This window comes from Bos taurus, chromosome X (genome assembly GCF_002263795.3).
Source record: "Bos taurus isolate L1 Dominette 01449 registration number 42190680 breed Hereford chromosome X, ARS-UCD2.0, whole genome shotgun sequence".
In the NCBI taxonomy this organism is placed as follows: Eukaryota; Metazoa; Chordata; class Mammalia; order Artiodactyla; family Bovidae; genus Bos; species Bos taurus.
The window spans coordinates 57,313,727-57,340,444 of record NC_037357.1 but is presented as its reverse complement, the minus strand read 5'-3'; the positions used below and the strand labels follow the sequence as shown (position 1 = coordinate 57,340,444).

Here is a 26,718-nt window from a genome sequence, read left to right as displayed (position 1 = left end):
ATTTCCTCCTCCAGGGGAGCTTCTCAACCCAGGGATCAAACCCACATATTGTCAGGTGGGTTTTTTACCACTAAGCCACCAGGGAAGCCCTTACAGGTTAGGTACAGAGAACTCAATAATTATTAGTGCATGTCTATGATGAAACAAACTACATATTCTAGGCTAAGATCTCTTCATTGTTATTAGTAATAACAGTAACATATGTTATGCTGTATTTTTCACAGCATAGATCTTTTCCATGACTATTGTCAGGAATTGGCATCCGGGTAAAATCCAGGATGAAGAAAGTCAATATAAATTCAAAAGTTCTGCTGAATCTTATACAATAACAGGAATTATATGGATATATCTATAGAGCCTAAGTGCATTAGAGGTGTATAATGCTCTTAATTTATGGACAGCCAAATGGAACAAGTTAATGGAAAAAAAAGAAAATTCCAAAAACATGCATTATCTGTGAAAATGTTACACACACACACAGTCCAAGGGTTTTATAGCCAAAAAAAGTTAGAAAATGACAATGTACTCTCCTTCATCTATGAAAATGACATGAATAATGCCTTGTTTCTTTGATTCACATTAGTGGTGATAAGTTTGAACTCATTTAGCCATGCACGTGTTCCTGAGACTGGACAAGTGTACAACACATTTGACTCAGGTTGGGGTATTACCTGTGAATATGGAATTGAGTATATTTAACTGACCTCTAAAAAGATTCACTAAAGCAATTATCTTCCAGCTATTGGCCAGACCAAATAATAAGAACCAACAACTTCCATTTCTCCCTTGCTGCTGCTACTGCTAAGTCGCTTCAGTCGTGTCCGACTCTGTGCGACCCCATAGACGGCAGCCCACCAGGCTCCCCCATCCCTGGGATTCTCCAGGCAAGAACACTGGAGTGGGTTGCCATTTCCTTCTCCAATGCATGAAAGTGAAAAGTGAAAGTGAAGTCTCTCAGTCGTGTCCAACTCCTAGCGACCCCATGGACTGCAACCTACCAGGTTCCTCTGTCCATGGGATTTTCCAGGCAAGAGTACAGGAGTGGGGTGTCATTGCCTTATAGGGCATAAGATGAAAAGCATTCTGCTCCTTGTCCTTTGGCATTTTTACCTATTCCAAATGAGGAATTGATATTCAACAAATCTTTAACTTAAAAACATGCATTAAACCGTACAGTCTGCTTTGGAAAGAAGAGTGACAAATAGTAAAGCTTAATTAAATAATAGCAGAAAACTGGAGTCAAAAGAAAAGCCTGAAAAGGATATATCTCTGGAAAAATGACAAGATAGAATACTTAGCAGTAAGTTTTCTACTACAAAATGAAACACAGCAAGTATATTAAATAAGGTTTTTATTTTAAAAATAGGTAGTTAGAACTTCAGCCATGCAGTATAAGTCGGGTGTATCAAGATATTAGTAGTAGCCTTGCTGATAGTCCTGTTATTGAGATGTACAAACAAAAATAATGGTATTTTTGAAATGCACTAAGACAATATTCTGCTTTGGTGATTCATGTAAAATTTACTTTAAAAATGAGTATACATAGATATTATCAAATACAAAATATAGTCATCCAGTGGTAAAAAAATTGTGATTTGAGAATATTTCTATATTAATAAGAATATATTCAATACATTTTTGTGGCAGTTGCTGTTAACTTCATTTATTTGTTGAACCATATTAGTTCAGATCTTCAGGTGTATGGCAAAATATATATACAGAAGAAAGAGCTGTGATTAAATTCAGCATCATTACTTTTCCCCCTGCCCATCCTATATAGACTTTATAAATATATCTATATATCCATGAATTAGAGAGAACATTAGATGAATAAAATATTGTACAATATTAGCTAAATTTTAAAAAGCATTAAAACACAAATAAATGTATTTTTATTTTGTTCAGATTGGTATTAATTGCTTTAATTATCTCTTTTTTATTCTTGCTCAGCTGTGATTTAAGAGTTCAAAATGCTTCTGAAACCGTATGTAATTTTGGGAAACAAAATGAAAAAACACAACAGAAATCATAAATTCTTTTTAGCCATTTTGTGAAATAGCAGGCCAAGACTATAATGACCAAACATAAAAATTGTTTTTTTCTCAAGATCCCTCTGCTATGCTAGACAGAAGGGTTTCTCATTAATGTTGAAGCACCTGCTTTTTAACCAGTTGGTTCAAAGCAACACCGTAAGTTTTCTTTTTGTTTCTAAATCAGTAGTGACATGTTAGGGGCCATTTAAAAAGAGGTAGTATGTGCCATAAAACAAATGTTTAAAATAGGGCATAAGCAAAAATAACCTTTACTTTTCAGGCTTTTTATATTGTTAATCAGTGTTTCTATATTTTTAGCATAATAAACTAACAAAATACCTATTGGCATTTAAGGTCAGAAACATATTCCATTGCTTCAAAGTCAACGATTGTATATCTGAACAGTGCATTTAAGTCATCCGATGTATTCATGTGAATTAAGGAATGACTAAATGTTCCATATTTGCTTTAATCTCATATATTATTATAGTACTTTGCAATAACAAAATCTTGGCCCACGTGTGACCCTTACTATATCTTCCTAGATTAAGATAAAAGTAATTCATATCACCAGATAGTTCAGAATCTGTAAACTCTCACATGAACACAGAGGAATCATATGATTCTCTATGAGGTTACAAGCTGACAAATCTTTTTTGAGTATTCATATTAAAAAAATCTTAAAAACCTTAAAAAACTCATAACCTTAGCATGCTTATGAGTTGTAAAGTAAATGTTGATTTATGGGCAAAAGAAGAGAAAATTCAATTAAACTCACTTATTTAAAAAATTGAGGATGCCTAAAAAATATTTTTAACAGGATTTTTTAAATTTATTTTTTAACTTTACAATATTGTAACAATAACCCTATATATGAGACAGCAAAAAAGTATTTTTTTAATCCTGTGCTAAGAAATGTTATGAGGTTTCACAGACAAAGCTCTATTAATGCCATATAGCTACTCAGGTCTGAAATGATTAGCACCAGAAGTTCCTAAGATTCCAATGGTATATGATTAGCTCAACGATTATAAGCCATGGAAACATACTGCAATTGCTAAACTGCACTGTTGTTAATAGATCAATCTTAAATGAACAGAGAGGGGAAATATCAGGTAATATTAGCTCTTCTGCTGTGATCTGTGCTCTTTTGCTTTTATATAATTATATACGTGGACATGTTAACTCTCAGATCTGCTTTCTGTAAGACTATTACATAGGTTACACTTTATTGAGGGGCTAACCAACCTCTATATAAATGTGCTACAAAATGCATATTTACTCCAATCTTACCAGGTTGGCCTATTGGTCCAGGAATTCCTGGTGGCCCTGGTGGTCCCTGAAAACCTGTTCCTGGCAGCCCAGGAGGTCCAATTGGCCCAGGTTGTCCATTTGGTCCAATGTCACCTTTAAGGAATAAATATAGTTTAGATATTAAAAACAACAGCTGAGTCACTCGTCTTTAGCATTGGGTCACAAAGTTATAATTACAATGATTTTGTAGTATGTTTTAACTTATGTTTGCTAAACATTAACTTTCAGAATCAGTTATGTCATGTCCAAAAATTCCTACTTGAATTCTCATTGAAAATGCAGTATATGTATAGACAGACAAATGTAGGGAGAATTGACTATGTCTTCCCATCCACACAGAAGACTTACCAAGTTCTTAATAACAGTTTTAATTTTTTTCCACAAATACATTAGGCACATTATGTTTTAGTCATTTCCAAATATGACACAGATGGTTTTTTTTTTGCAAATTACACTTTAGTTCCTATTTATTTTGATATTTACAAACACACCATTCCATTTGTCACAATGATATTTTGCATGTTATTTCTGCTACCTGGAACATCCTTCCCTAAAGACTCAGTTCAAATGTCACCTCTTATATTGCTTCCCAAGGCACCTTAGAAGAGGCCCTGAACAAAAGTAATACATGAGGTAAACTGAATGCTTCCAAAGTCATCTTTTCATTTTTGTTTAATGATTCCAATGGTCAATCTTAAGCACATTTTCTCCTTCATATGGTTCTTTCCTGATGGATATTAGCCTTACTAATTTATTATTGGTAAAAGCAGAGACATTACTTTGCCAACAAAGGTTCATCTAGTCAAGGCTATGGTTTTTCCTGTGGTCATGTATGGATGTGAGACTTGGACTGTGAAGAAGGCTGAGTGCCAAAGAATTGATGCTTTTGAACTGTGGTGTTGGAGAAGACTCTTGAGAGTCCCTTGGACTGCAAGGAGATCCAACCAGTCCATTCTGAAGGAGATCAGCCCTGGGATTTCTTTGGAAGGAATGATGCTAAAGCTGAAACTCCAGTACTTTGGCCACCTCATGTGAAGAGTTGACTCATTGGAAAAGACTCTGATGCTGGGAGGGATTGGGGGCAAGAGGAGAAGGGGACGACAGAGGATGAGATGGCTGGATGGCATCACTGACTCGATGGACGTGAGTCTGGGTGAATTCCGGGAGTTGGTGATGGACAGGGAGGCCTGGCGTGCTGCGATTCATGGGGTCACAAAGTCAGACACAACTGAGCGATTGATCTGACCTGATCTGATGTTGCCTTGAAAATGTTGTATCAATTTCTCCTAAGTTTTAATACCCAATCACTGGTATAAATATATCTAGTGGGTTAACTTTTACTGTGATCTGCTTGCTGTGTTTTGACTGTGGTCTATTGGTCCAAAACATTAGTGATACATACTCATAAAGGTTTCTATAGAGATAACCAAGATCATGGTAATGCCTTCTATGATTATTTTTTTTTACAGTAGAGTACAATCTCTGAGATATTCAAGAACAGAATCAATGCCTTTGTGTTTCAAGTGATTAAAGTAGTAGGCATACAATAAGAACATACTAAATGTTTGAGGAATAAAGGAATTACATAGCAGAAAGTCCCCAATTCTTTTTTTTTTCTAGCACCTTAGAACATTACTGAGTTTTAATATTTGAGAATGAATCCTATGTAGGATATGGGGATTCTATACTTCAGTGGTTAGGCAAGTGATTCATAGGGAGCTGATATTTAAACTAGGCTTCAACCTCTTTCTTCCCAACCTCTGTCTCAAGGCTGTTATTATAAACAAAGTATAGCGAGAGAACAATTTCCATATAGAGATTGTTAGCCATATAGCTTATCATTTGAAATGTTTCTATCTGTAAGTTTTGGGGTCACGGGTCTAAGCCTGGGAAGGTAGGTGATAGGAAACACTACCTATAACTTTGACTATCACAGTTTATAGCTGGCCAGAACTGTCTACTCAAGGACAGGAAGGTATTTTTATTTTTTTAAATATAAATTTATTTATTTTAATTGGAGGCCAATTACTTTACAATATTGTAGTGGTTTTGCCATACATTGACATGAATCCACCACGGGTGTACATGTGTTCCCCATCCTGAACCCCTCTCCCACCTCCCTCCCCATCCCATCCCTCTGGGTCATCCCAGTGCACCAGCCTCGAGCACCCTGTCTCATGCATCAAACCTGGACTGGCGATTCATTTCACATATGATAATATACATGTTTCAATGCCATTCTCCCAAAACATCCCACCCTCGCCCTCTCCCACAGAGTTCTATACATCTGTGTCTCTTTTGCTGTCTCGCATATAGGGTTATCGTTAGCATCTTTCTAGATTCCATATATATGTGTTAGTATACTATATTGGTGTTTTTCTTCCTGGCTTACTTCACTTTGTATAATAGGCTGCAGTTTCATCCACCTCATTAGAACTGATTCAAGTGTATTCTTTTAATGGCTGAGTAATATTCCATTGTGTATATGTACCACTGTTTTCTTATCCATTCGTCTGCTGATGGACATCTAGGTTGCTTCCATTTCCTAGCTATTATAAACAGTGCTACGATGAATATTGGGGTACACGTGTCTCTTTCAATTCTGGTTTCCTCGGTGTGTATGTCCAGCAGTGTGATTGCTAGGTCATATGGCAGTTCTATCTCCAGTTTTTTAAGGAATCTCCACACTGTTCTCCATAGTGGCTGTACTCGTTTGCATTCCCACCAACACTGTAAAAGGGTTCCCTTTTCTCCACACCCTCTTCAGCATGTATTGCTTCCGGACTTTTGGATAGCAGCCATTCTGACTGGCGTGAAATGGTACGTCATTGTGGTTTTGATTTGCATTTCTCTGATAATGAGTGATGTTGAGCATCTTTTCATGTGTTTGTTAGCCATCTGTATGTCTTCTTTGGAGAAATGTCTGTTTAGTTCTTTGGCCCATTTATTGATTGGGTCGTTTATTTTTCTGGAATTGAGCTGTAGGAGTTGCTTGTATATTTTTGAGATTAATTCTTTGTCAGTTGTTTCATTTGATATTATTATCTCCCATTTTGAAGGCTGTCTTTTCACCTTGCTTATAGTTTCCTTTTTTTGCAAAAACTTTTAAGTTTAACTAGGTCCCATTTGTTTATTTTTGCTTTTATTTCCATGCTCTGGGAGGTGGGTCATAGAGGATCCTGCTGTGATTTATGTCTGAGAGTTTTTTGCCTATGTTTTCCTCTGGGAGTTTTATAGTTAGTTTCTGGTCTTATGTTTAGATTTAATCCATTTTGAGTTTATTTTTGTGTACGGCATTAGAAAATGTTCTAGTTTCATTCTTTTACAAGTGGTTGACCAGTTTTCCCAGCAGCACTTGTTAAAGAGATTGTCTTTTCTCCATTGTATATTCTTGCCTCCTTTGTCAAAGATAAGGTGTCCATAGGTGTGTGGATTTATCCCTGGGCTTTCTATTTTGTTCCATTGATCTATATTTCTGTCTTTGTTCCAGTACCATACTGTTTTGATGACTGTAGCTTTGTAGTAGAGCCTGGAGTCAGGCAGGTTGATTCCTCCAGTTCCATTCTTCTTTCTCAAGATTGCTTTGGCTATTTGAGGTTTTTTGTGTTTCCATACAAATTATGAAATTATTTGTTCTACTTCTCTGAAAAATACCATTGGTAGCTTGATAGGGATTGCATTGACTCTATAGAGTGCTTTGGGTTATACTCATTTTCACTATACTGATTCTTCCAATCCATGAACATGGTATATTTCTCCATCTATTAGTGTCCTCTTTGATTTCTTTCACCAGTGTTTTATAGTTTTCTATATATAGGTCTTTTGTTTCTTTAGGTAGATATATTTCTAAGGTTTTATTATTTTCATTGCAATCGTGAATGGGCTTGGTTCCTTAATTTCTCTATTTTCTCTTTATTAGTGTATAGGAATGCAAGGTATTTCTGTGTGTTAATTTTATATCCTGCAACTTTACTATATTTATTGATTAGCTCTAGTAATTTTCTGGTGGAGTCTTTCAGGCTTTCTATGTAGAGGATCATGTCATCTGCAAACAGTGAGAGTTGTACTTCTTCTTTTCCCATCTGGATTCCTTTTATTTATTTTTCTGCTCTGATTGCTGAGGCCAAAACTTCCAAAACTATGTTGAATAGTAGTAGTGAGAGTGGGCACCCCTGGCTTGTTCCTGACTTTAGGGGAAATGCTTTCAATTTTTCACCATTAAGGACAATGTTTGCTGTGGGTTTGTCATACTTTTATTATGTTGACGTATGTTCCTTCTATTCCTGCTTTCTGGAGGTTTTTTATCATAAGTGGATATTGAATTTTATCAAAGGCTTTCTCTGCATATATTGAGATAATCATACGGCTTTTATCTTTCAATTTGTTAATGTGGGGTATTACATTGACTGATTTGCAGATATTGAAGAATCCTTGCATCCCTGGGATAAAGCCCACTTGGTCATGATGTATGATCTTTTTAATAGTTTTTGGATTCTGCTTGCTAGAATTTTGTTAAGGATTTTTGCATCTATGTTGATCAGTGATATTGGCCTGTAGTTTTCTTTTTTTTGTGGCACCTTGTCTGGTTTTGGTATTAGCGTGATGGTGGCCTCATAGAATGAGTTTGGAAGTTTACCTTCCTCTGCAATTTTCTGGAAGAGTTTGAGGATAGGTCTTAGGTCTTCTCTAAATTTTTGGTAGAATTCAGCTGTGGAGCTATCTGGTCCTGGGCTTTTGTTTGCTAGATTTCTGATTAGAGTTTGAATTTCCATGCTTGTGATGGGTCTGTTAAGATTTTCTATTTCTTCCTGGTTCAGTTTTGGAAAGTTGCACTTTTCTAATAACTTGTCTATTTCTTCCAAGTTGTCCATTTTATTGGCATATAGGTGCTGATAATAGTCTCTTATGATCCTTTGTATTTCTGTGTTGTCTGTTGTGATCTGTCCATTTTTATTTCTAATTTTATTGATTTGATTCTTCTCCCTTTGTTTTTTAATGAATCTGGCTAATTGTTAATTTTATTTAACTTCTCAAAGAATCAGCTTTTGGTTTTGTTGATTTTTGCTATAGTCTCTTTTGTTTCTTTTGCATTTATTTCTGCCCTAATTTTTAAGATTTGTTTCCTTCTACTAACCCCCGGGTTCTTCATTTCTTCCTTTTCTAGTTGCCCTAGGTGTAGAGTTAGGTTATTTATTTGACTTTTTTTTTCTTGTTTCCTGAGGTAAACCTGTATTGCTATGAACCTTCCCCTTAGCACTGCTTTTACAGTGTTCCATAGGTTTTGGGTTGTTGTGTTTTCATTTTCATTTGTTTCTATGCATATTTTGATTTCTTTTTTAATTTCTTCTGTGATTTGTTGGTTATTCAGCAGCGCATTGTTCAGCTTCCATATGTTGGAATTTTTAATAGTTTTTCTCCTGTAATTGACATCTAATCTTACTGTATTGTGATCAGAAAAGATGCTTGAAATGATTTCAATTTCTTTGAATTTACCGAGGCTAGATTTATGGCCCAGGAAGTGATCCATCCTGGAGAAGGTTCCATGTGCACTTGAGAAAAAGGTGAAATTCATTGTTTTGGGGTGAAATGTCCTATAGATATCAATTAGGTCTAACTGGTCTATTGTATCATTTAAAGTTTGTATTTCCTTCTTAATTTTCTGTTTAGTTGATCTATCCATAGGTGTGAGTAGGGTATTAAAGTCTCCCACTAGTCAAGGCTATGGTTTTTCCTGTGGTCATGTATGGATGTGAGAGTTGGACTGTGAAGAAGGCTGAGTGCCGAAGAATTGATGCTTTTGAACTGTGGCATTGGAGAAGACTCTTGAGAGTCCCTTGGACTGCAAGGAGATCCAACCAGTCCATTCTGAAGGAGATCAGCCCTGGGATTTCTTTGGAAGGAATGATGCTAAAGCTGAAACTCCAGTACTTTGGCCACCTCATGCGAAGAGTTGATTCATTGGAAAAGACTCTGATGCTAGGAGGGATTGGGGCAGGAGGACAAGGGGACGACAGAGGATGAGATGGCTGGATGGCATCACCGACTTGATGGACGTGAGTCTGGGTGAACTCCAGGAGTTGGTGATATTTATATTGTTATATATTGTTATACCTTCTTCTTGGATTGATCCTTTGATCATTATGTAGTATCCTTTTTTGTCTCTTTTCACAGCCTTTATTTTAAAGTCTATTTTATCTGATATGAGTATTGCTACTCCTGCTTTCTTTTGGTCTCTATTTGTGTGGAATATCTTTCTCCAGCCCTTCACTTTCAGTCTGTATGTGTCCCTTGTTTTGAGGTGGGTCTCTTGTAGACAGCATATATAGGGGTTTTGTTTTTGTATCCATTCAGCCAGTCTTTGTCTTTTGATTGGGGCATTCAACACATTTACATTTAAGGTAATTATTGATAAGCATGATCCTGTTGCCATTTACTTTGTTGTTTTGGGTTCGAGTTTATACACCCTTTCTGTGTTTCCTGTCTAGAGAAGATCATTTAGCATTTGTTGAAGAGCTGATTTGGTGGTGCTGAATTTTCTCAGCTTTTGCTTGTCTGTAAAGCTTTTGATTTCTCCTTCATATTTGATTGAGATCCTTGCTGGGTACAGTAATCTGGGTTGTAGGTTTTTCTCTTTCATCACTTTAAGTATGTTCTGCCATTCCCTCCTTGCCTGAAGAGTCTCTATTGAAAGATCAGCTGTTATCCTTATGGGAATCCCCTTGTGTGTTCTTTGTTGTTTTTCCCTTGCTGCTTTTAATATTTGTTCTTTGTGTTTGATCTTTGTTAATTTGATTAATATGTGTCTTGGGGTGTTTCACCTTGGGTTTATCCTGTTTGGGACTCTCTGGGTTTCTTGGACCTGCGTGACTATTTCCTTCCCCATTTTAGGTAAGTTTTCAATTATTATCTCCTGAAGTATTTTCTCATGGTCTTTCTTTTTGTCTTCTTCTTCTGGGACTCCTATGATTCGAATGTTGCAGCATTTAACATCATCCCAGAGGTCTCTGAGGTTGTCCTCATTTCTTTTAATTCTTTTTTCCTCTCTGATTCACTTATTTCTACCATTCTATCTTCTACCTCACTTATCCTATCTTCTGCCTCTGTTATTCTACTGTTGGTTCCCTCCAGAGTGTTTTTTTAATCTCATTTATTGCATTATTCGTTATATATTGACTCTTTTTTATTTCTTCTAGGACCTTGTTAAACATTTCTTGCATCTTCTCAATCCTCGTCTCCAGGCTATTTATCTGTTACTCCATTTTGTTTTCAAGATTTTGAATCATTTTCACCATCATTATTTGGAATTCTTTATCAGGTAGATTCCCTATCTCTTCCTCTTTGGTTTGGTTTGATGGGCCTTTATCCTGTTCCTTTACCTACTAGGTATTTCTCTGCCTTTTCATCTTTAGATTGCTGTGTTTGGGGTGGCCTTTCCATATTCTAGCATTTGTGGTTCCTCTTAATTGTGGAGGTTCCTCACTGTGGGTGGGGTTGAATGGGTGGCTTGTCAAGGTTTCCTGGTTAGTGAAGCTTGTGTCGGTGTTCTGGTGGGTAGAGCTGGATTTCTTCTCTCTGGATTGCAATGAAGTGTCCAGTGGTGAGTTCTGAGATGTCAATGGGTTTGGTGTGACTTTGGGCAGCCTGTATATCAAAGCTCAGGGCTATGTTCCTGTGTTGCTGGAGAATTTGCGTGGTATGTCTTGCTCTGGAACTTGTTGGCCCTTGGGTGGTGCTTGGTTTCAGTGTAGGTATGGAAGTTTTTGATGAGCTCTTATCAATTAATGTTCCCTGGAGTCAGGAGTTGTCTGTTGTTCTCAGGATTTGGACTTGGCCTCCTGCCTCTGGTTTTCAGTCTTATTCTTACAGTAGCCTCAAGACTTCTTCATCTCCTTTCGAAGACAATGGGCTGCCTTTCTGCGTGCCTGATATCGTCTGCCAGCATTCAAAAGTTGTTTTGTAGAATTTGCTCAGTGTTCAAATGTTCTTTCAATGAATTTGTGAGGGAGAAAGCGGTCTCCCCGTACTATTCCTCCACCATCTTAGGACTGCCAGGAAGGTATTTTTAAAAGTGCTTATCTGAGAAGAATTTGTATTGGTTCAGTTTGGGGTCTTTGCTGGCAAAATATAGCCTGGTTAAATTTTGTTCTGCTGTTCTGTTGCTTTAATCAGAATCAATCCAACTTTTTTCAGGAGCATGGGGTTGTTTAGACTTTTCTTGGGGGGCGAAACTGTTTACCAGGAGAGTCTAGTTCCTTGCAAGCCAGAAAGGAAAAAAGAAACAATCGCCAAACCAGTTAAGATGAATTCTATTCATATATATAATTAGGGAAATCAAAATCAAGGGGATAGAAGAAACCAATAAAGAAATGAACAAAGGACATGAGCCAGTTACATGAAAAATATATATCCTTTAAACATATGAAAAGATGGTCTATTTCACTCATAATAATGGAAATACCATTATTTTCACTATAAATTTAAATTACCCTGAAAGTAAAGGCAAAGGACCTAGTATATCCAAAGAAATTTTTTTAAAAGAACAAAGTTGGAGAACTTACCTTACCTGACATCAAGTCATACTATAAAAATACTGTAATGTAAACAGTTGGTACTGACTTAGGATAGTAAAATAGGTAGAATTGAGAGCACAGAAATACACCTACACATAAAAATTATTTGATTTTTGACACAGGCACCAACATAATCCAATGGGGAGAGAGCTATTTTAAATAAATGATGCTAAGCAAAAATCATTTAAAATGGATGACAGTCTCCAATATAAAAGCTAAAACTGTAAAACTTATAAAAATAAAACAGAATATATTTGTAACTTTGGAACAGGGAAAGTTTTCTTGGGCAAAACACAGAAAATAATAATCATACAACAAAAAAAACTGATAAATGAAAAATCAATAAAATTAAAACTTTTGCTCATCAAAATACACTGATAATAAAATGAATAGGCAAGCCAGACAGGAATAAAATACTCATAAACATATATTTGACAAAGAACCAGCATGCAGGATATGTAAAGGTCACTTTCAACTTATGAATAAAAAGGGGGAACAAACCATATTTCAAAGTGGGAGAAATATCTGAATGTGTAGCTAATCTGCACATACATGCAAAAGAGCTCAACATCAATAGTCATCAGGGAAATGCAAACTGAAACCAAAACACATTACCAACATACCTACTAAAATTCAAAAGTGAAAAGATCAATAACAGCAAATGCTGGAGAGAATGCAGAACAACTGAAACTTTCATACTGTATTGGTTAGAAAATGATACAATCATTTTGGGAAATGGTCTATTAGTTTCTTTTTTTACTACTAGGTATAGGTGATTTACAGTATTATATAAGTTTCAGGTGTACAACATAGTGATTCACAATTTTTTTTCAATTTTTATTTATTTAAAAATTTTATTTATTTTTTAAGTGGTAGAAAGCTGCTTTATAATTTTGTGTGGGTTTCTGTAATACTATAGTCAGTATTACAGAACAACTGTACTGTGATTCACAATTTTAAAAGTTATGTAGTCCATTTATAGCTATTATAAAAATACTGGCTATATTTCTGGTACTGTACAGTATGTCCTTGTAGCTTATTTTATACATAGTTTCTACCTCTTAATCCCTTACCCTATCTTACCCCTCCCCACTGATAACCACTAGATTGTTTTCTATATCTAAGAGTCTGTTCCCTCTTTGTTATATTCACCAGTTTTTTTTTTTTTTTTTTTAAGATTCTACATATAAGCCCTATCATACAGTATTTGTCTTTTTCTGTCTGATTTGTTTCACTAAGCATAATATCCTCCAAGTCCATTCATGTTGTTGGAAATGGCAAAACTTCATTTTGCCTTTTTTTTTTTTTTACTGTGTGTGCACGTGTGCTCAGTCATGACTCTTTGCAACCCCATGGAATGTAGCCCACCAGGCTCCCCTGTCCATGGGATTTCCCAGGGCAGAATACTGAAGTGGGTTGCTGTTTCCTCCTCCAGAGTGTCTCTTGAGTCTCCTAAAATGGCAGGCAGACTCTTTACCACTGTGTCACCTGGGAAGCCCTGTTGTGAATAGTACTGCCATGAATGGGCTCCCCAGGTGGTGCTAGTGTAAAGAACCTGCCTGCCAATACAGGAGATGTAAGAGACACCGTGTTCAATTTCTGGGTCAGTAAGATTCCCCCGGAGGAGGGCATAGCAGTCTACTCCAGTATTCTTGCCTGTATAATCCCATGGACAGAAGAGCCTGGTGGGCTATAGTCCATAGGGTCGCACAGAGTTGGATACCTGAAGCGATTTAGCATGCACACACTGCAGTGAATATTAGGAGGCGTGTGTCTTTTTGAATTATAGTTTTCTCTGGATATATGCCCAGGAGTGGGATTGCTGGATCAATATGGTAGTTCTATTTTTAGTTTTTTGAGAAACTTCCATACTGTTTTCCATAGTGGCTATACCAATTTATGTTCCTACCAATAGAGTACAAGACTTCCCTGAGAAAGGTCTAGTAGTTTCTCATACAACAAACACACATTTTTCTTATGACCCAACATTTCTACTCTCAGCTACTTAATCAAGCATAATGAAAGCATATACCCATTAAAAATTTGTAAAATAATGTTCTTAAGAATTTTCCTCATAATAATACAAAACTTGTCACAGTCCAGGTATCCATCAACACTGAATGGATAGACAAACTTTGATATACTTGTACAACAAAACGCTCAATAAAAAAAAATAAAGAACTACTGATAAACACAACAACGTGAATGGATTTCAAAAACAATAGTCTGAGTGAAAGAAGCCTTACAAAGAAAGTACATGCTGTATAATTCCAAATGGATTTCTAAAATAGGCAGAATTAATTTATGATAAAAAATCATTACAGTATGGTTGCCATTGTGGATGCTAGGGTAAGAACTGAAGAAAGGGGCAAAAGGGAAATTTCTAGCATTATATGTTGATAGGGGTTTGGTGACACAGAATTACGTATCTGCTAAAATCCAGAAAATGTACCCTTAAGATTTGCACATTTCATTTACTGCGAATTTTGTATCAAAGAAAAAGAACCACCATAGAATTGCAATGAATGACAAGCATGCAGCAGTACTGAAGGAGAAGTTATTGCTGTTGTAGTTTACTTTGAGTTGCATTAAAAACAAGTCAATGAAAGGAGAAAGGGATGGACAAATATTTGGCAAATCTTACATAGTAAAATGTTGATAGTAGCATATCAATGGTGGGTATAAAGTAGTCACTATCAAATTCTTTCTACTTTGTTGTATAAATACAATTTTTAAAAATTAAATGTTGGAAGAGAGAAAAAATACTAGTGTAGAATCTAGGTGGTAGATATATGGATTTTCCCTGTACAATTATTGTTAGTATTTTATGTGTGTTTGAAACTTCTCACAATAAAATGTTTAGAAAACTATACTGAGATACCTACTTGTTTCCAACAGTTTGGCAAAAAATCCAAGAGGTCATCAACATACTCATTTAGCAAGGCTGTGGGGAAACAAGCACACTCATACATTTTTGCTGGGAGTGTAAAGGGGTACAAATGGAGAGGAATCTCTCAATATATAGAAATGCATTTGTCTTTCCATTCAGAAAATCCATTTTTATTGTTCTATTCTAACATTATACGTATGAAATTACATGTATGCAAGATTATTCACTGCAGCATTATTTCTAATAAGAAGATTGCTAAAATCCCAATCTAGCAACCAGCAACTGGTAGAACAAACTGTGGTATACCCAAGCAATTCAATACTAGGCAATTATTTTTTTTTAAATCATGATCTCTATACACTAATATGGAGGGATCTCTAGAATATAAAGTTAAATGAAATAAGTAAAATGCAAAGAGTCAAAAGGTAGTGCTCTATTTTTCGAGAAAGGTAGGAAATATATATACATATATATGTGTGTGTGTGTGTGTGTGTGTGTGTGTATATATATATATATATATATATATATTCCTATTGACTTGTATTTGTATGAAGGAACACCAGAAGGATAAATAACTAAAAAATATCTATACATGTGATGTGGAGGAACATAGTAGATGGAGATGAGATAAAGGGAAAACTTCTTATAAATGTGTTACTTCAATACATATATATCACCTATACAATGAAATAAAACACAAAAATATCAATGGAGGATTTTTAAAAAGCCATGATGGGGAGTAACATGGGCTTTCTAGTTAATTGGATTTATCACCCATAAACTTTACCAACAGTTTCAATTTCTTCAAAAGTTAAAAGCAAATTAAGAAGCAGTAAATGCCTCCATACCTTTTGGTCCAGGTAGCCCATCCAAGCCAGCTTGTCCTGGAGGACCTTGAGGTCCTGGGAAACCACGATCCCCTTTTGGACCAAGTATTCCTTTGAAACCTGGGAGTCCTGGAGGCCCAGGTGGCCCAGGTAGCCCAAATCCTGGTTCTCCCTAGAGCATACACATGATAAAACACAACAAAATTCTCATGACTTTCTTGGTGTTTACTGTTTACTATAGAGAATTTAAAGCAGACAACACAAGGTAATATTCCCCCCTGCTATGATACAGGGAATAGGATAAATAAATGAAAAGTAATTGGTACGCAGTACAGAACATCTGGAAGGACAGGAAACGGCTTAGTAAAACAAATTGAATTATTTGGTCTTGTTTCAGGACAAGAAAGAAATATCTGAGAGAGCATGAGACTAAAGAACCCAAGTGAGGAAATGTGATTACAGATTGCTGCTGCTAAGTCGCTTCAGTCGTGTCCGACTCTGTGCAACCCCATAGACGGGAGCCCACCAGGTTCTGCCATTCCTGGGATTCTCCAGGTAAGAACACTGGAGTGGGTTGCCATTTCCTTCTCCAATGCATGAAAGTGAAAAGTGAAAGTGAAGTCATTCAGTTGTGTCTGACTCTTCGTGACCCCATCGACTGCAGCCCACCAGGCTCCTCCGTCCATGGGATTTTCCAGGCAAGAGTACTAGAGTGGGTTGCCACTGCCTTCTCCAGATTACAGATTAGGTGATTATTTTACATTTGACTAAGAATGATAATGGGATTGTGGGTTTTGTATAAAATGTCCATTTACTTAGAGGTGAATACTGAAGTATTATATGTATTTATGGGCCTCCCAGGTGGCTCAGTGGTAAACAATCTGCTTGCCGGTGCAGGAGACACGGGAGACATGAGTTAAACCCCTGGGTAGGGAAGATCCCCTACAGGAGGAAATGGCAACCCACTCTAGTATTCTAGCCTGAAAAATCCCATGGACAGAGGAGCCTGGCGGGTTACAGTCCATGAGGTCACAAGAGTCAGACATGACTGAGTGAGAAAAACATATATATTTATATGTGAAATGACACAATATTGAGATTTAGGTTAAAATCCTTCAGCAAGGAAAAAAAAAAAGAGTAGATGAAGCAAATATGATAAAATCTTGATAATTTGGCATCTGAGTGACAGGTATATGAAAGTTCATTGTTATTATTCCTTGCAGTTTTGCGTTCATTTGAAAAGGTTTATAATAAAATAAAAACAATTACTAGAGAAGTGATTTCTCATGAGAACTGTGGTCATGATCAATGTTTCTTTCCATGGGAAAAAAAGGTAGTAATGATAAAAACACAGGAAATTTAAATTAATTAAGCACGGAGAAAATACAGGAACAGTTAGGATAATTATGTACTACAATAGTTTGCTAAAGACTGACTAAGGAAAATTTTAGATCAGATAAAATATTATAAGAGGAGAGGAAACCAACTTAAACACAGTATTATTATTACTAAGTCAATAGCAGTGATTTGAATTATGTATCTGGGATGGAACAGAGGGAAAAAGTATGAGACGTGCTTGACATGATGTGTGTGTGTGTGTGTTAGTCACTTAGTCATACCCAACTCTTTGTGATCCCAAGGACTGTAGCGTGCCAGACTCCTCTGTCCATGGGATTTTCCCAGGCAAAAATACTGGAGTGGGTTACCATTCCCTTCTCCAGGGGATCTTCCCGACCCACGGATCAAACTCAGGTCTCTTACATTGCAAGCGGTTTCGTTATTGCTTGAGCTACCAGTGAAGCCCACTTGTGATATTCAACACCATTTCAACCAACCACCATACAGACATGGGCAGAGATTAAGTGGAATAGCGATACTACAGTAAAGCACAGAGGAAGCTGACGATTGTATTCTCTCATTCTCCTCAAATAACCAGTCATTCTAAAACAAGTACAGAATTTTTTTTAAATTTTGCTTCAAATTCGACCTCTTGGACTATTAAAAAAGTGTTTGGAGTTAAATATTTTTAAATAAAAATACAGTAAGTTAAGTTCTATTTATATAGTACAGACTTGGGATGATGTCTAAGTCAAAATAGAGAAAGCTAAGGGAAGGAAAGGCTTCCCTGGTGGCTCAGATGGTAATGAATCCACCTGAAATGCAGGAGATGTGGGTTCGATCCCTGGGTTGGGAAGATCCCCTGGAGAAGGGAATGGCAACCCACTCCAGTATTCTTGCCTGGAGAATCCCATGGACAGAGGAGCCTGGTGGGCTACAGTCCACGGGGTTGCAAAGAATCGGACACAACTGAGCAACTAAGCACAACACAAGAAAGGTAGGCGGAATAGAAAAAGAAGAAAGAAGGAAGTAAAATGTCTCAGACCTTTGGTCCTGGAAAGCCTGGTGGCCCAGAAGGACCTTCTAGACCGATTCTTCCAGGTGATCCAGGTGCTCCTGGAGGTCCTGGAATTCCAGGAAAACCTGTAAATTAGAAGTCATTTTTAATCCCCAAAGAGAAGACACTGTAAGAAAGATACCCAAACTCCTAAACCCACATTTCACCCTATTATATCATGCTTAGTGACTACAGTAAGATGTTAAAAGCACAATGACATTCTAGATGACTATTTCAGACCAAGCCTTACAAATACCTGATATTCTCTCTCAATCACCTTGTGGTCCTATTATTTTCATACAGGGCTAAATAGCATTTGTGGCTAATGCTCTTCTAAAAGAAAGTAAAAGCTATTACCAATGAGATAGAAGAACTAAACTTAAGAGATGAATTCCACACAAAAATGCAGAGAAACTTTTATTCTGCTTACATCTTGATATAGTATGATAAAAGGCCTACCACATAATTCTGGAAATGAGCTAAAAACAACGCAGATGTTATACACATATATACACATAAAATCAAATCTGACTCTTTTGATGTCATTTAGTAAAAATGATTAAGGACACGTTTAAGCACTGTTCTCAGATTAAGACACATGCTTGCAGTTCATGAGAAAAAGTTCTGTGAAGAATAAAGCAGAACTGAAACAACAGCCCTAGAAGTTTCAGTGAATCATGAGAATATGACTTAAGGATAAAACATTACTTGGATAAATGTGTGCAATAAATCAGTTTTCTGTTTAATATAATCCATTCATTTAACAAATATCTACTGAGTGCTTACTATGTGCCAAAAACTCTTTTGAGTCCTTAAAATATAATGGTGAACACAAAAGACACATTACTGTGATTTTTAAAGTTTATATATCATTTTTGCATATCTAGGATTTAGATGTTTCCTTGTCTGGAAAGTTTTAGATAAAGACAACAAAACTTTAGCACACACATTCTGTGACTTTTCATTTAAAACTTTTTATTACACAAAGGGTCTTCCTTAATGGCTCAGCAGATAAAAGAATCTGCCTGCAATGCAGGAGACATGCATTTAATCCCTGGTTGGGAAGATCCCTTGGAGGAGGAAATGACAACCCACTCCAGTATTCTTGCCTGAAAAATTCCATGGACACAGGAAACTGGTGGGTTACAGTCCAAACGATAGTAAAGAGTCAGACGTGACTGAGCACTGAGCAAACTACACATAGAAAAAGTTAAAACTAATATATTTTATCTATTGTGTAAACTATATCACAGAATAATATCACCTTAAGCAGTTAACCTACCTTGGCTGCTACCCAGTCCTACATACCTTTGGGACCAGGTGGTCCAGGAAGCCCGATTCCAGGGATACCCGGTTCTCCTTTGCTACCAGGTATTCCTGGCAAGCCTGGCTGGCCTGGGAGTCCAGGTTCACCTATGGAGAAACAGCAGTTTTTTTTCTGGAAGTAGCCAAAGAAAGAAGCCAACAAACGTTGAGGACATGGTCAAATAAATTCCTCACATACCTGGAAGACCTACTTCACCGTCTCTGCCTGGGTGACCAGGCAGGCCAGGCTTCCCTGGTTGGGTTATGGTCTGACCTGGATCACCTTTAGGACCTATGTGGGAATTAATAGTGAATAGGAAGTGTTCACTTGACTAAAGACCTCCATTAATTAAAACAAAAAAAATATTTATAATCTTTTGAAAATGCAAACTAATAAAAATTCAAGAGAAAAACAATCTTATATATATTTTCAAGGAAGATACTAAACAGAAGAATGAAATTTCAAAGAGAAAAGTATATTACAGTTTTAAGAATTTTCATGAAGATAGCATCTATAAAAATATTAGGCATCTGTAAAAATATTTTCTAAATGCAGCTCAAAAGAAAAATATTTCTTTTTGGTTAACTACTGGTACTTTAAGGTTTTATGTGTGCAAAGTCCAAGTACACATACTACTCATTAATTGAAATAAGACTTTGAAAAAGGTTGAGGATAAAGATGGATTTCTTAATCATGGCATAAAAAGCACTAACCATGAGAGAAAAGACTGATAAATTTGGCTACACTCAAATTGATTTCTGTTCATTAAAGACACCATAAAGAGAGTGAAAAGGGCAAGTCACAGTGAATGAAAATTTTGCAAAATAAATAGCTAAGAAAGAACTAATACACAGAATCCACACACACACACACCCCCCTCCAAATCAGTAAGAAAAACAATCCCAAAGAAAAAATGGTCAAAACACTTGAATAGAAATGTCACAAATGGAAAATTCAAATGGTCAACAAACATATGAAAATATTAATGTTTGAACTTTATGTTAATGGAATCATGGGGTAAGTATTCTTCATGTTAACTTTGTGTATGGATATTGCATATTCATTTTTATTCATTTATATATCAGAGAAATATAAAATAAATCTGCCACCCTATATATCACACTCAACAGACTGGCAAAAGTGTAAAAGCAGCAATACAAAATGTTTTTGAAGATACAGACCAACAATAAATTTCTAATACTGCTGGTGGGAGTATGAATTGATACAACTGCTTTGGACATGGTTTGGAATTATCTGGTAAAACTGAAGATGTATTTATTCTGTGCCTCAAAAATGCAAATCTTAAATATATACCCTAACCCAGTTACTGGCAATTGTTTTCTGTAAAGGACTAGACAGCATATACTTTAGGCTTTGTGGGCCATACACGGTCTCTGTGGCAACAACTTACCTCTGCAGCAGTAGTGCAAAAGCAAGCATAACAATAGCGAATGGGTGGGAATCTGTTCAAATAAAACTTTCATTTATGACAACATGTGGAGGGTCAGATTTGATTTATGAACTGTAGTTTGCTGATCCTTGCCACAGAGCACAAGAATATATAAGAGAATGCACATAGAAGCATTATAATACCAGGCCCGAACAATAAATAATCCAATTGTCCATTAACAATAGAATGCATAAATCAATGGTGACACACACACAGTGGGACACTGTACAGCAATAAAAATGCTATATCCATATACAAAGGTAACATAAAGAATACTTACCCTATGATTAACATAAAGTTCAAAAAGAAGCATAAAGTACTTTATTTAGGAATATATATCTAGGTGATAAAACTATTTATGGAAGAAAATTATGCAAAAGTGAAGGCAGTGTTTACCTCTGGAGAAATGGAAGAAGATTTTTAACAGGAAAAGACAGAGAGGGGAGCATAGGTTTCCAGAATACTGGCAATGTATATTTCTTGGCACATGTGGTAGTTACGCGTGTGTTTCGATTATAATTATTTGTTAAACTTTGCATTACGTATGATGCACTTAAAAACAACAACAGGAACAATAAATACAGTCAGAGAAACTTTAAAGAGAAGGCATTCTTAAAACATACACACACATGCACACACATGCACATACGCATTTGTGTTTCCTTGCTAAGGAGCTCTGGAAAGCCCAAATATAAATAGCCAGGGAAAAACACCTCTCATGAAAGGAACCCAAAATGGTCAAAAGATAATGCATTTCTGTTTGTAAGCACCAAACTAAAAATGAAACAGCCATAGCAAACTCACCTGGTATTCCTGGTTGGCCTGGATTTCCTGCCCCACCTTGTACGCCTTTTTCACCTACTGGACCAGGAGGACCAAAACCAACAGGGCCCATAGGCCCCCTATTTCCTGGGAGACCTGGCAAACCTGGGTTCCCAGGGGGACCTCTTTCACCCTTAAAAGCCATTCCACCCTGAAAGGGAAAAGGTTAATACAGAAATACATAGATATAACAGCTATCTGTAGGTTGGTATTAGTACAGCTAGAGAAATGATACAGCCATAATAGTTCTTCTTAAAAACTGAGTGTGTGTTACTATGGGATGGTATGTGTGATCACTCTATTTATACATTCTTTCATTCAACAAATATTTTTTGAGTTCCTACTATGTGCCAGGAACTGGTGATAGAGCAAAGAATAAAAATAGACTAAAGTCTCTATGTTCATTAAGCTTACATTCTAGTGTTAAGTCAAGAAGTTTACAGGCTAGTTAACATTTTATAAAGTATCACTTTCTACCTAAATATCCTAGGCTGTGTGTTGCGCACAAAATAAGGCTCTACTCATTTATGTTCAATCTTTAGGCTCCATGGCACATTTAACACAGCCATCTACTCATACTAATCTCTAAGCTTACTGTATATAAACCAAATTAGACCTTTATTGTCAGGTCTAAACAAAACCACACAAGGCTATATAGGATAAGAAAATGGGAAACTTACACTGATCTACAGGCATCTTAACCTTCTGCCTATTTGGTCATAGCAAACAGTACTCAACATAATAGTGGGTTAAGCAGAAAGAATTAACAAAACCACTTAGAGAAAAGAATTATAAAGAAACTCTACATAGTCAATAACAATGTGCCATTAGTACATATAATCACATTCTTTTAAGCATTGATTAGATGTTCATCTCAGCACCAGGCCCATCCTAGAAAACATCACTAACAATTTGACACCACAAAATCAAGAATATCAAGCCAACTTACAGGTTCTCCTTTGGGGCCAGGAAGTCCTGGCAATCCATCCTGTCCAGGGGTGCCAGGTAAACCAGGAAGCCCTGGAGCTCCAGGGGAACCCAAATCTCCTTTGTCACCCTTCATTCCTGGAAATGTGAGGATGTCACCGGGTTCACCTTTAGGTCCAGGAAAGCCTGGAGCACCTGGAGCTCCTGGTATGCCCTGAGGGGTTAAAAAAGAAATAAAAGAGGAAAAAAAGAGGAGAGAGAAGAAAATCAGTTTCTTTCTTTTTTTCTAATATGTTCTCCAGTTTATCCAATCAACCTGCCCAATAACATTTAGTATACAAAGCTATGAGTCAAATGAGACATATGAGCCAGCAAGAGTAAAAGAAATAAATCATAATATAAAAACTACATTTCCTTTATATATATCCACAAGTGAAAACTCAAGGTGTAAATGGGTTTCTTCTACTTCTTTTGCTCTATAATATACTCAAAACTTACTGATAATCCTTTGGGACCAGTTGCACCAGCATGTCCTTTTTCGCCCTTCTGTCCAGGGAAACCAAGAGATCCTAATACACACACATACACACACACACACACACACACACACACACACACACACACACACACACAGAGAGGAGAGAGAGAGAGTCAAATGAGCTTTGGGCTTGAAATTTTGATAAAGCTTATATAAACATCAGCAAGTCAGGAAGTCAAGTCTTAAAGTAAGAATATCATTCAATCTCATTTGACAAGTCACATGTTGATTTCTCTATTTTATGTTCTCAAGATACAGAGATAATCCCTTCTTTTAGGTAGATCTAACCTTTCATGGTATACACAACATTGTATCCTTCAGTTCAGTTCAGTTCAGTCGCTCAGTCATGTCCAACTCTTTGCGACCCCATGAATTGCAGCACACCAGGCCTCCCTGTACATCACCACTCCCAGAGTTCACTCAAACTCATGTCCATCGAGTCAGTGATGCCATCCAGCCATCTCATCTTCTGTCGTCCCCTTCCCCTCCTGCCCTAATCCCTCCCAGCATCAGAGTCTTTTCCAATGAGTCAACTCTTCGCATGAGGTGGCCAAAGTATTGGAGTTTCAGCTTCAGCATCAATCCTTCCAATGAACACCCAGGACTGATCTCCTTTAGGATGGACTGGTTCGATCTCCTTGCAGTCCAAGGGACTCTCAAGAGTCTTCTCCAACATCACAGTTCAAAAGCATCAATTCTTCGGTGCTCAGCTTTCTTCACAGTCCAACTCTCACATCCATACATGACCACTGGAAAAACCATAGCCTTGACTAGACGGACCTTTGTTGGCAAAGTAATATCTCTGCTTTTCAATATGCTATCTAGGTTGGTCATAACTTTCCTTCCAAGGAGTAAGTGTGTTTTAATTTCATGGTTACAATCACCATCTGCAGTGTATTTCCAATTCCAAAGTGTCTCAAAGCTTGTAGCTACCAAGTACTATGCATAGAAGTACTCGGCTTCTATAAGCATCCCATTGTCAAAGGCAGAATGAGATAAGGACAAAGTCTGCATATTTTTCTCTGTTCTTACTTGAACAATTTTCCTAGATTCCTACCAGTTCTTTATTTGGTTTATCACTCCCTAAAATTTACTTTATGAAAAAGGATTGGTGCTCAAAGACTAGAGGAACTACTACTAAAGCAGTGTTTTCAAAATGGTTCCCTGAAACAGATGCATTTGCACCACCTGGGTACTGGCTAGAAATGCTAATTCTTGGGCCCTCCATCTCAGGTCTACTGAATCAAAAATTTGGGGGGTGGGACCCAGCAATATGGGTTTTAACAAGCCCTCCAAATAATTCTGATGCACTCCCAAGCTTGAAAATCACTAGACCAGAAGTACAAGGCTAGATGATGAACTTCCAGGGGCAGCTATTAGACTTGCTGAAAATCTATTTCCAAGCACCAAATGAAATGGTTCACTAGGGAGATACACTAGACAGAAAGGTAAGAGATCTGGTGTCTATTCTCAGCCCTGACTGACTCAGACATAAAGTGTGATTTCAAGAGAATATTGGGGTATTCCAAGAAGCAGCTAAGTGAAAGTGTTGTGGGTCTGATGGATATCAAATACAGTTCTGCTTGGAAATGGGGAAGGAGTTATATATAGAAAGAGGAAGACAAATATCATATGATACTGGTTATATGTGGACTCTAAAAAAAAGGGTACAAATGAACCTATCTACAAAATAGAAGTAGAGTCACAGATGTAGAAAACAAATTTATGGCTACCTGGGAGTAAGTGGGGGATAAATTGGGAGACTGGGATTGACACATACACACCACTATACATAAAATAGATAATTTATTAATCAGGACCTTCTGCATAGCACAGGGAACTCTACTCAATACTTTGTAATGGCTTATATGGGAAAAGAATCTAAAAAAGGGTGGATATATGTGTGTATATGTGTCTGATTTATTTTGCACTGCAGAAATTAACACATTATAAATCAACAGTACTCCAATGAAAATTACAAAAAAAGAGGAACAGTTTTTAAATTAAAATAAATAAAGAGGGATATTGGCAGTTGATTTCCAAAATCTAGTAAAAACCCCATTTCTCAATGATAACATATGATACATCCCAATGACTAGAATCTGACACTGGAAATGATATTCAGGGGTCAAGCATTATGAACATTTTCCCCAGTTTTCTGGAATAAAAAAGTCTGACTCTGTTTAAGTTATTTTCTTCACCATATGGAAAATAAGGACGATATTTTTCCTGGAATAATATTGTTGAAATGCTTTAATAGAAAATGTGGGTAGCTTCAGGTACAGAAAGCAAGAGCATAATTTATTTCATAGCAGATACTGATATTACATATTCAATTATTTATGAATATGAATGACTAGCTATAAAAGGAAAAACTGGCATCATTCTAAAGCTATAAGCTCACCAATATCTAGCAAGAAATATTTTAAAGGTTGTCCCAAGGCAGAATGTTTTACCTGGGGGACCTGGAAGACCTGGCAAACCAGGCTGACCTGGAGGCCCTGAAACACCAGTTCCAATACAGTTGAAGCAGGTGTCACCTTTGTCACCTAGAGAGAACCATAATAAAAAACAAATTTTACTTCAGTGGTTACATATATCTTCTTTAGACAGGTTCTAAAGAACTTATCGGGGATTCCCAGGGGGATCTATGGTAAAGAATACCCCAGCGAATGCAGGACAAGCCAGTTCAATCCCTGGGTTGGGAAGATCCCCTGGAAGAGGAAACGGCAACCCACTCTAGTATTCTTGCCTGGAAAATCCCATGGACAGAAAAGCCTGACGGGCTACAGTCCATGGGGTTGCAAAAAGTTGGACATGACTGAGTGACTGAACACAAGGAAGTTTGCACTAAAGGACAATATTCCCATGCAACAGTGTAGTTAGAGAAGCTTATATTTAGAATCAATTCATTTGATATATATTTACTGAGCACCTACTATGTGCCAAGCACTATTAGAGGAGTCTATAATACATGATAAACAAAACAGACAAAATCCATACATTCATGGTGCTCACATTCTACCATTGGCTGAGTAAGTCAAACTGGATATACTTAGGGATGGGTGGCAGGTTGCAATTTTGAATAAGATAGTCAGGATAGAAATCATTGAGAAGATGACATATGATAAAAATAAAAACTTAAAGGACATGGCATTTGTGCAACAACTGTAGAGCAGTCCAGGCAGAAAGAGTAGCTATGTCTTCTAGCACACAGAAAGAACATCAAGGAGAAGAGATTACTGGAATAGAGTGAGGAAGGGAAACCAGCTCAGACCATTAACAGGTTATAACAAGTGGTATATCATAAAATATCATATAGGCCACCATGAAGACTGTGGCTTTTACTGTGAGTAAAATAAGAATCTAGGAGAAGAAATTCAACAGAAAAGCAACATGATATGACAAGTTTTAAAAGGAGGACTCTGGTTGCTATGTTAAGAATGTGATCTAAGTACAAGGATGGAAACATATTAACTATGTAAGTAGCTACTGCTGAAGTGATCTAGGAGAGATGGAAGCTCATTCCAGAGTGACGGCAATGAACATGATGAGAATTGGTTAGATTCTGGACATACTGGAAGGTAGAGCCAATGGGATTTTCTCATGGATCACATAAAGAATGCAAAAGAAGGGGGGAATCAAA

At 36.8% G+C, this 26,718-nt stretch overlaps 1 protein-coding gene across 1 annotated transcript in view; it reads right to left on the bottom strand.

Annotated features, from left to right (window-relative positions):
• Positions 1 to 26,718, bottom strand: part of COL4A5 (collagen type IV alpha 5 chain) — a 251,096-nt gene that overhangs the window by 52,043 nt on the left and 172,335 nt on the right. The window contains exons 22-30 of the mRNA XM_002699862.6: positions 25,529 to 25,621; positions 23,033 to 23,103; positions 22,557 to 22,748; positions 21,590 to 21,758; positions 19,534 to 19,626; positions 19,338 to 19,442; positions 18,018 to 18,115; positions 15,656 to 15,806; positions 3,327 to 3,440 (exon numbers count right to left, since the gene is read on the bottom strand). Of these exons, the coding sequence (XP_002699908.1) occupies positions 3,327 to 3,440; positions 15,656 to 15,806; positions 18,018 to 18,115; positions 19,338 to 19,442; positions 19,534 to 19,626; positions 21,590 to 21,758; positions 22,557 to 22,748; positions 23,033 to 23,103; positions 25,529 to 25,621 (1,086 nt within the window). The remainder of the gene's footprint in view (positions 1 to 3,326; positions 3,441 to 15,655; positions 15,807 to 18,017; positions 18,116 to 19,337; positions 19,443 to 19,533; positions 19,627 to 21,589; positions 21,759 to 22,556; positions 22,749 to 23,032; positions 23,104 to 25,528; positions 25,622 to 26,718) is intronic.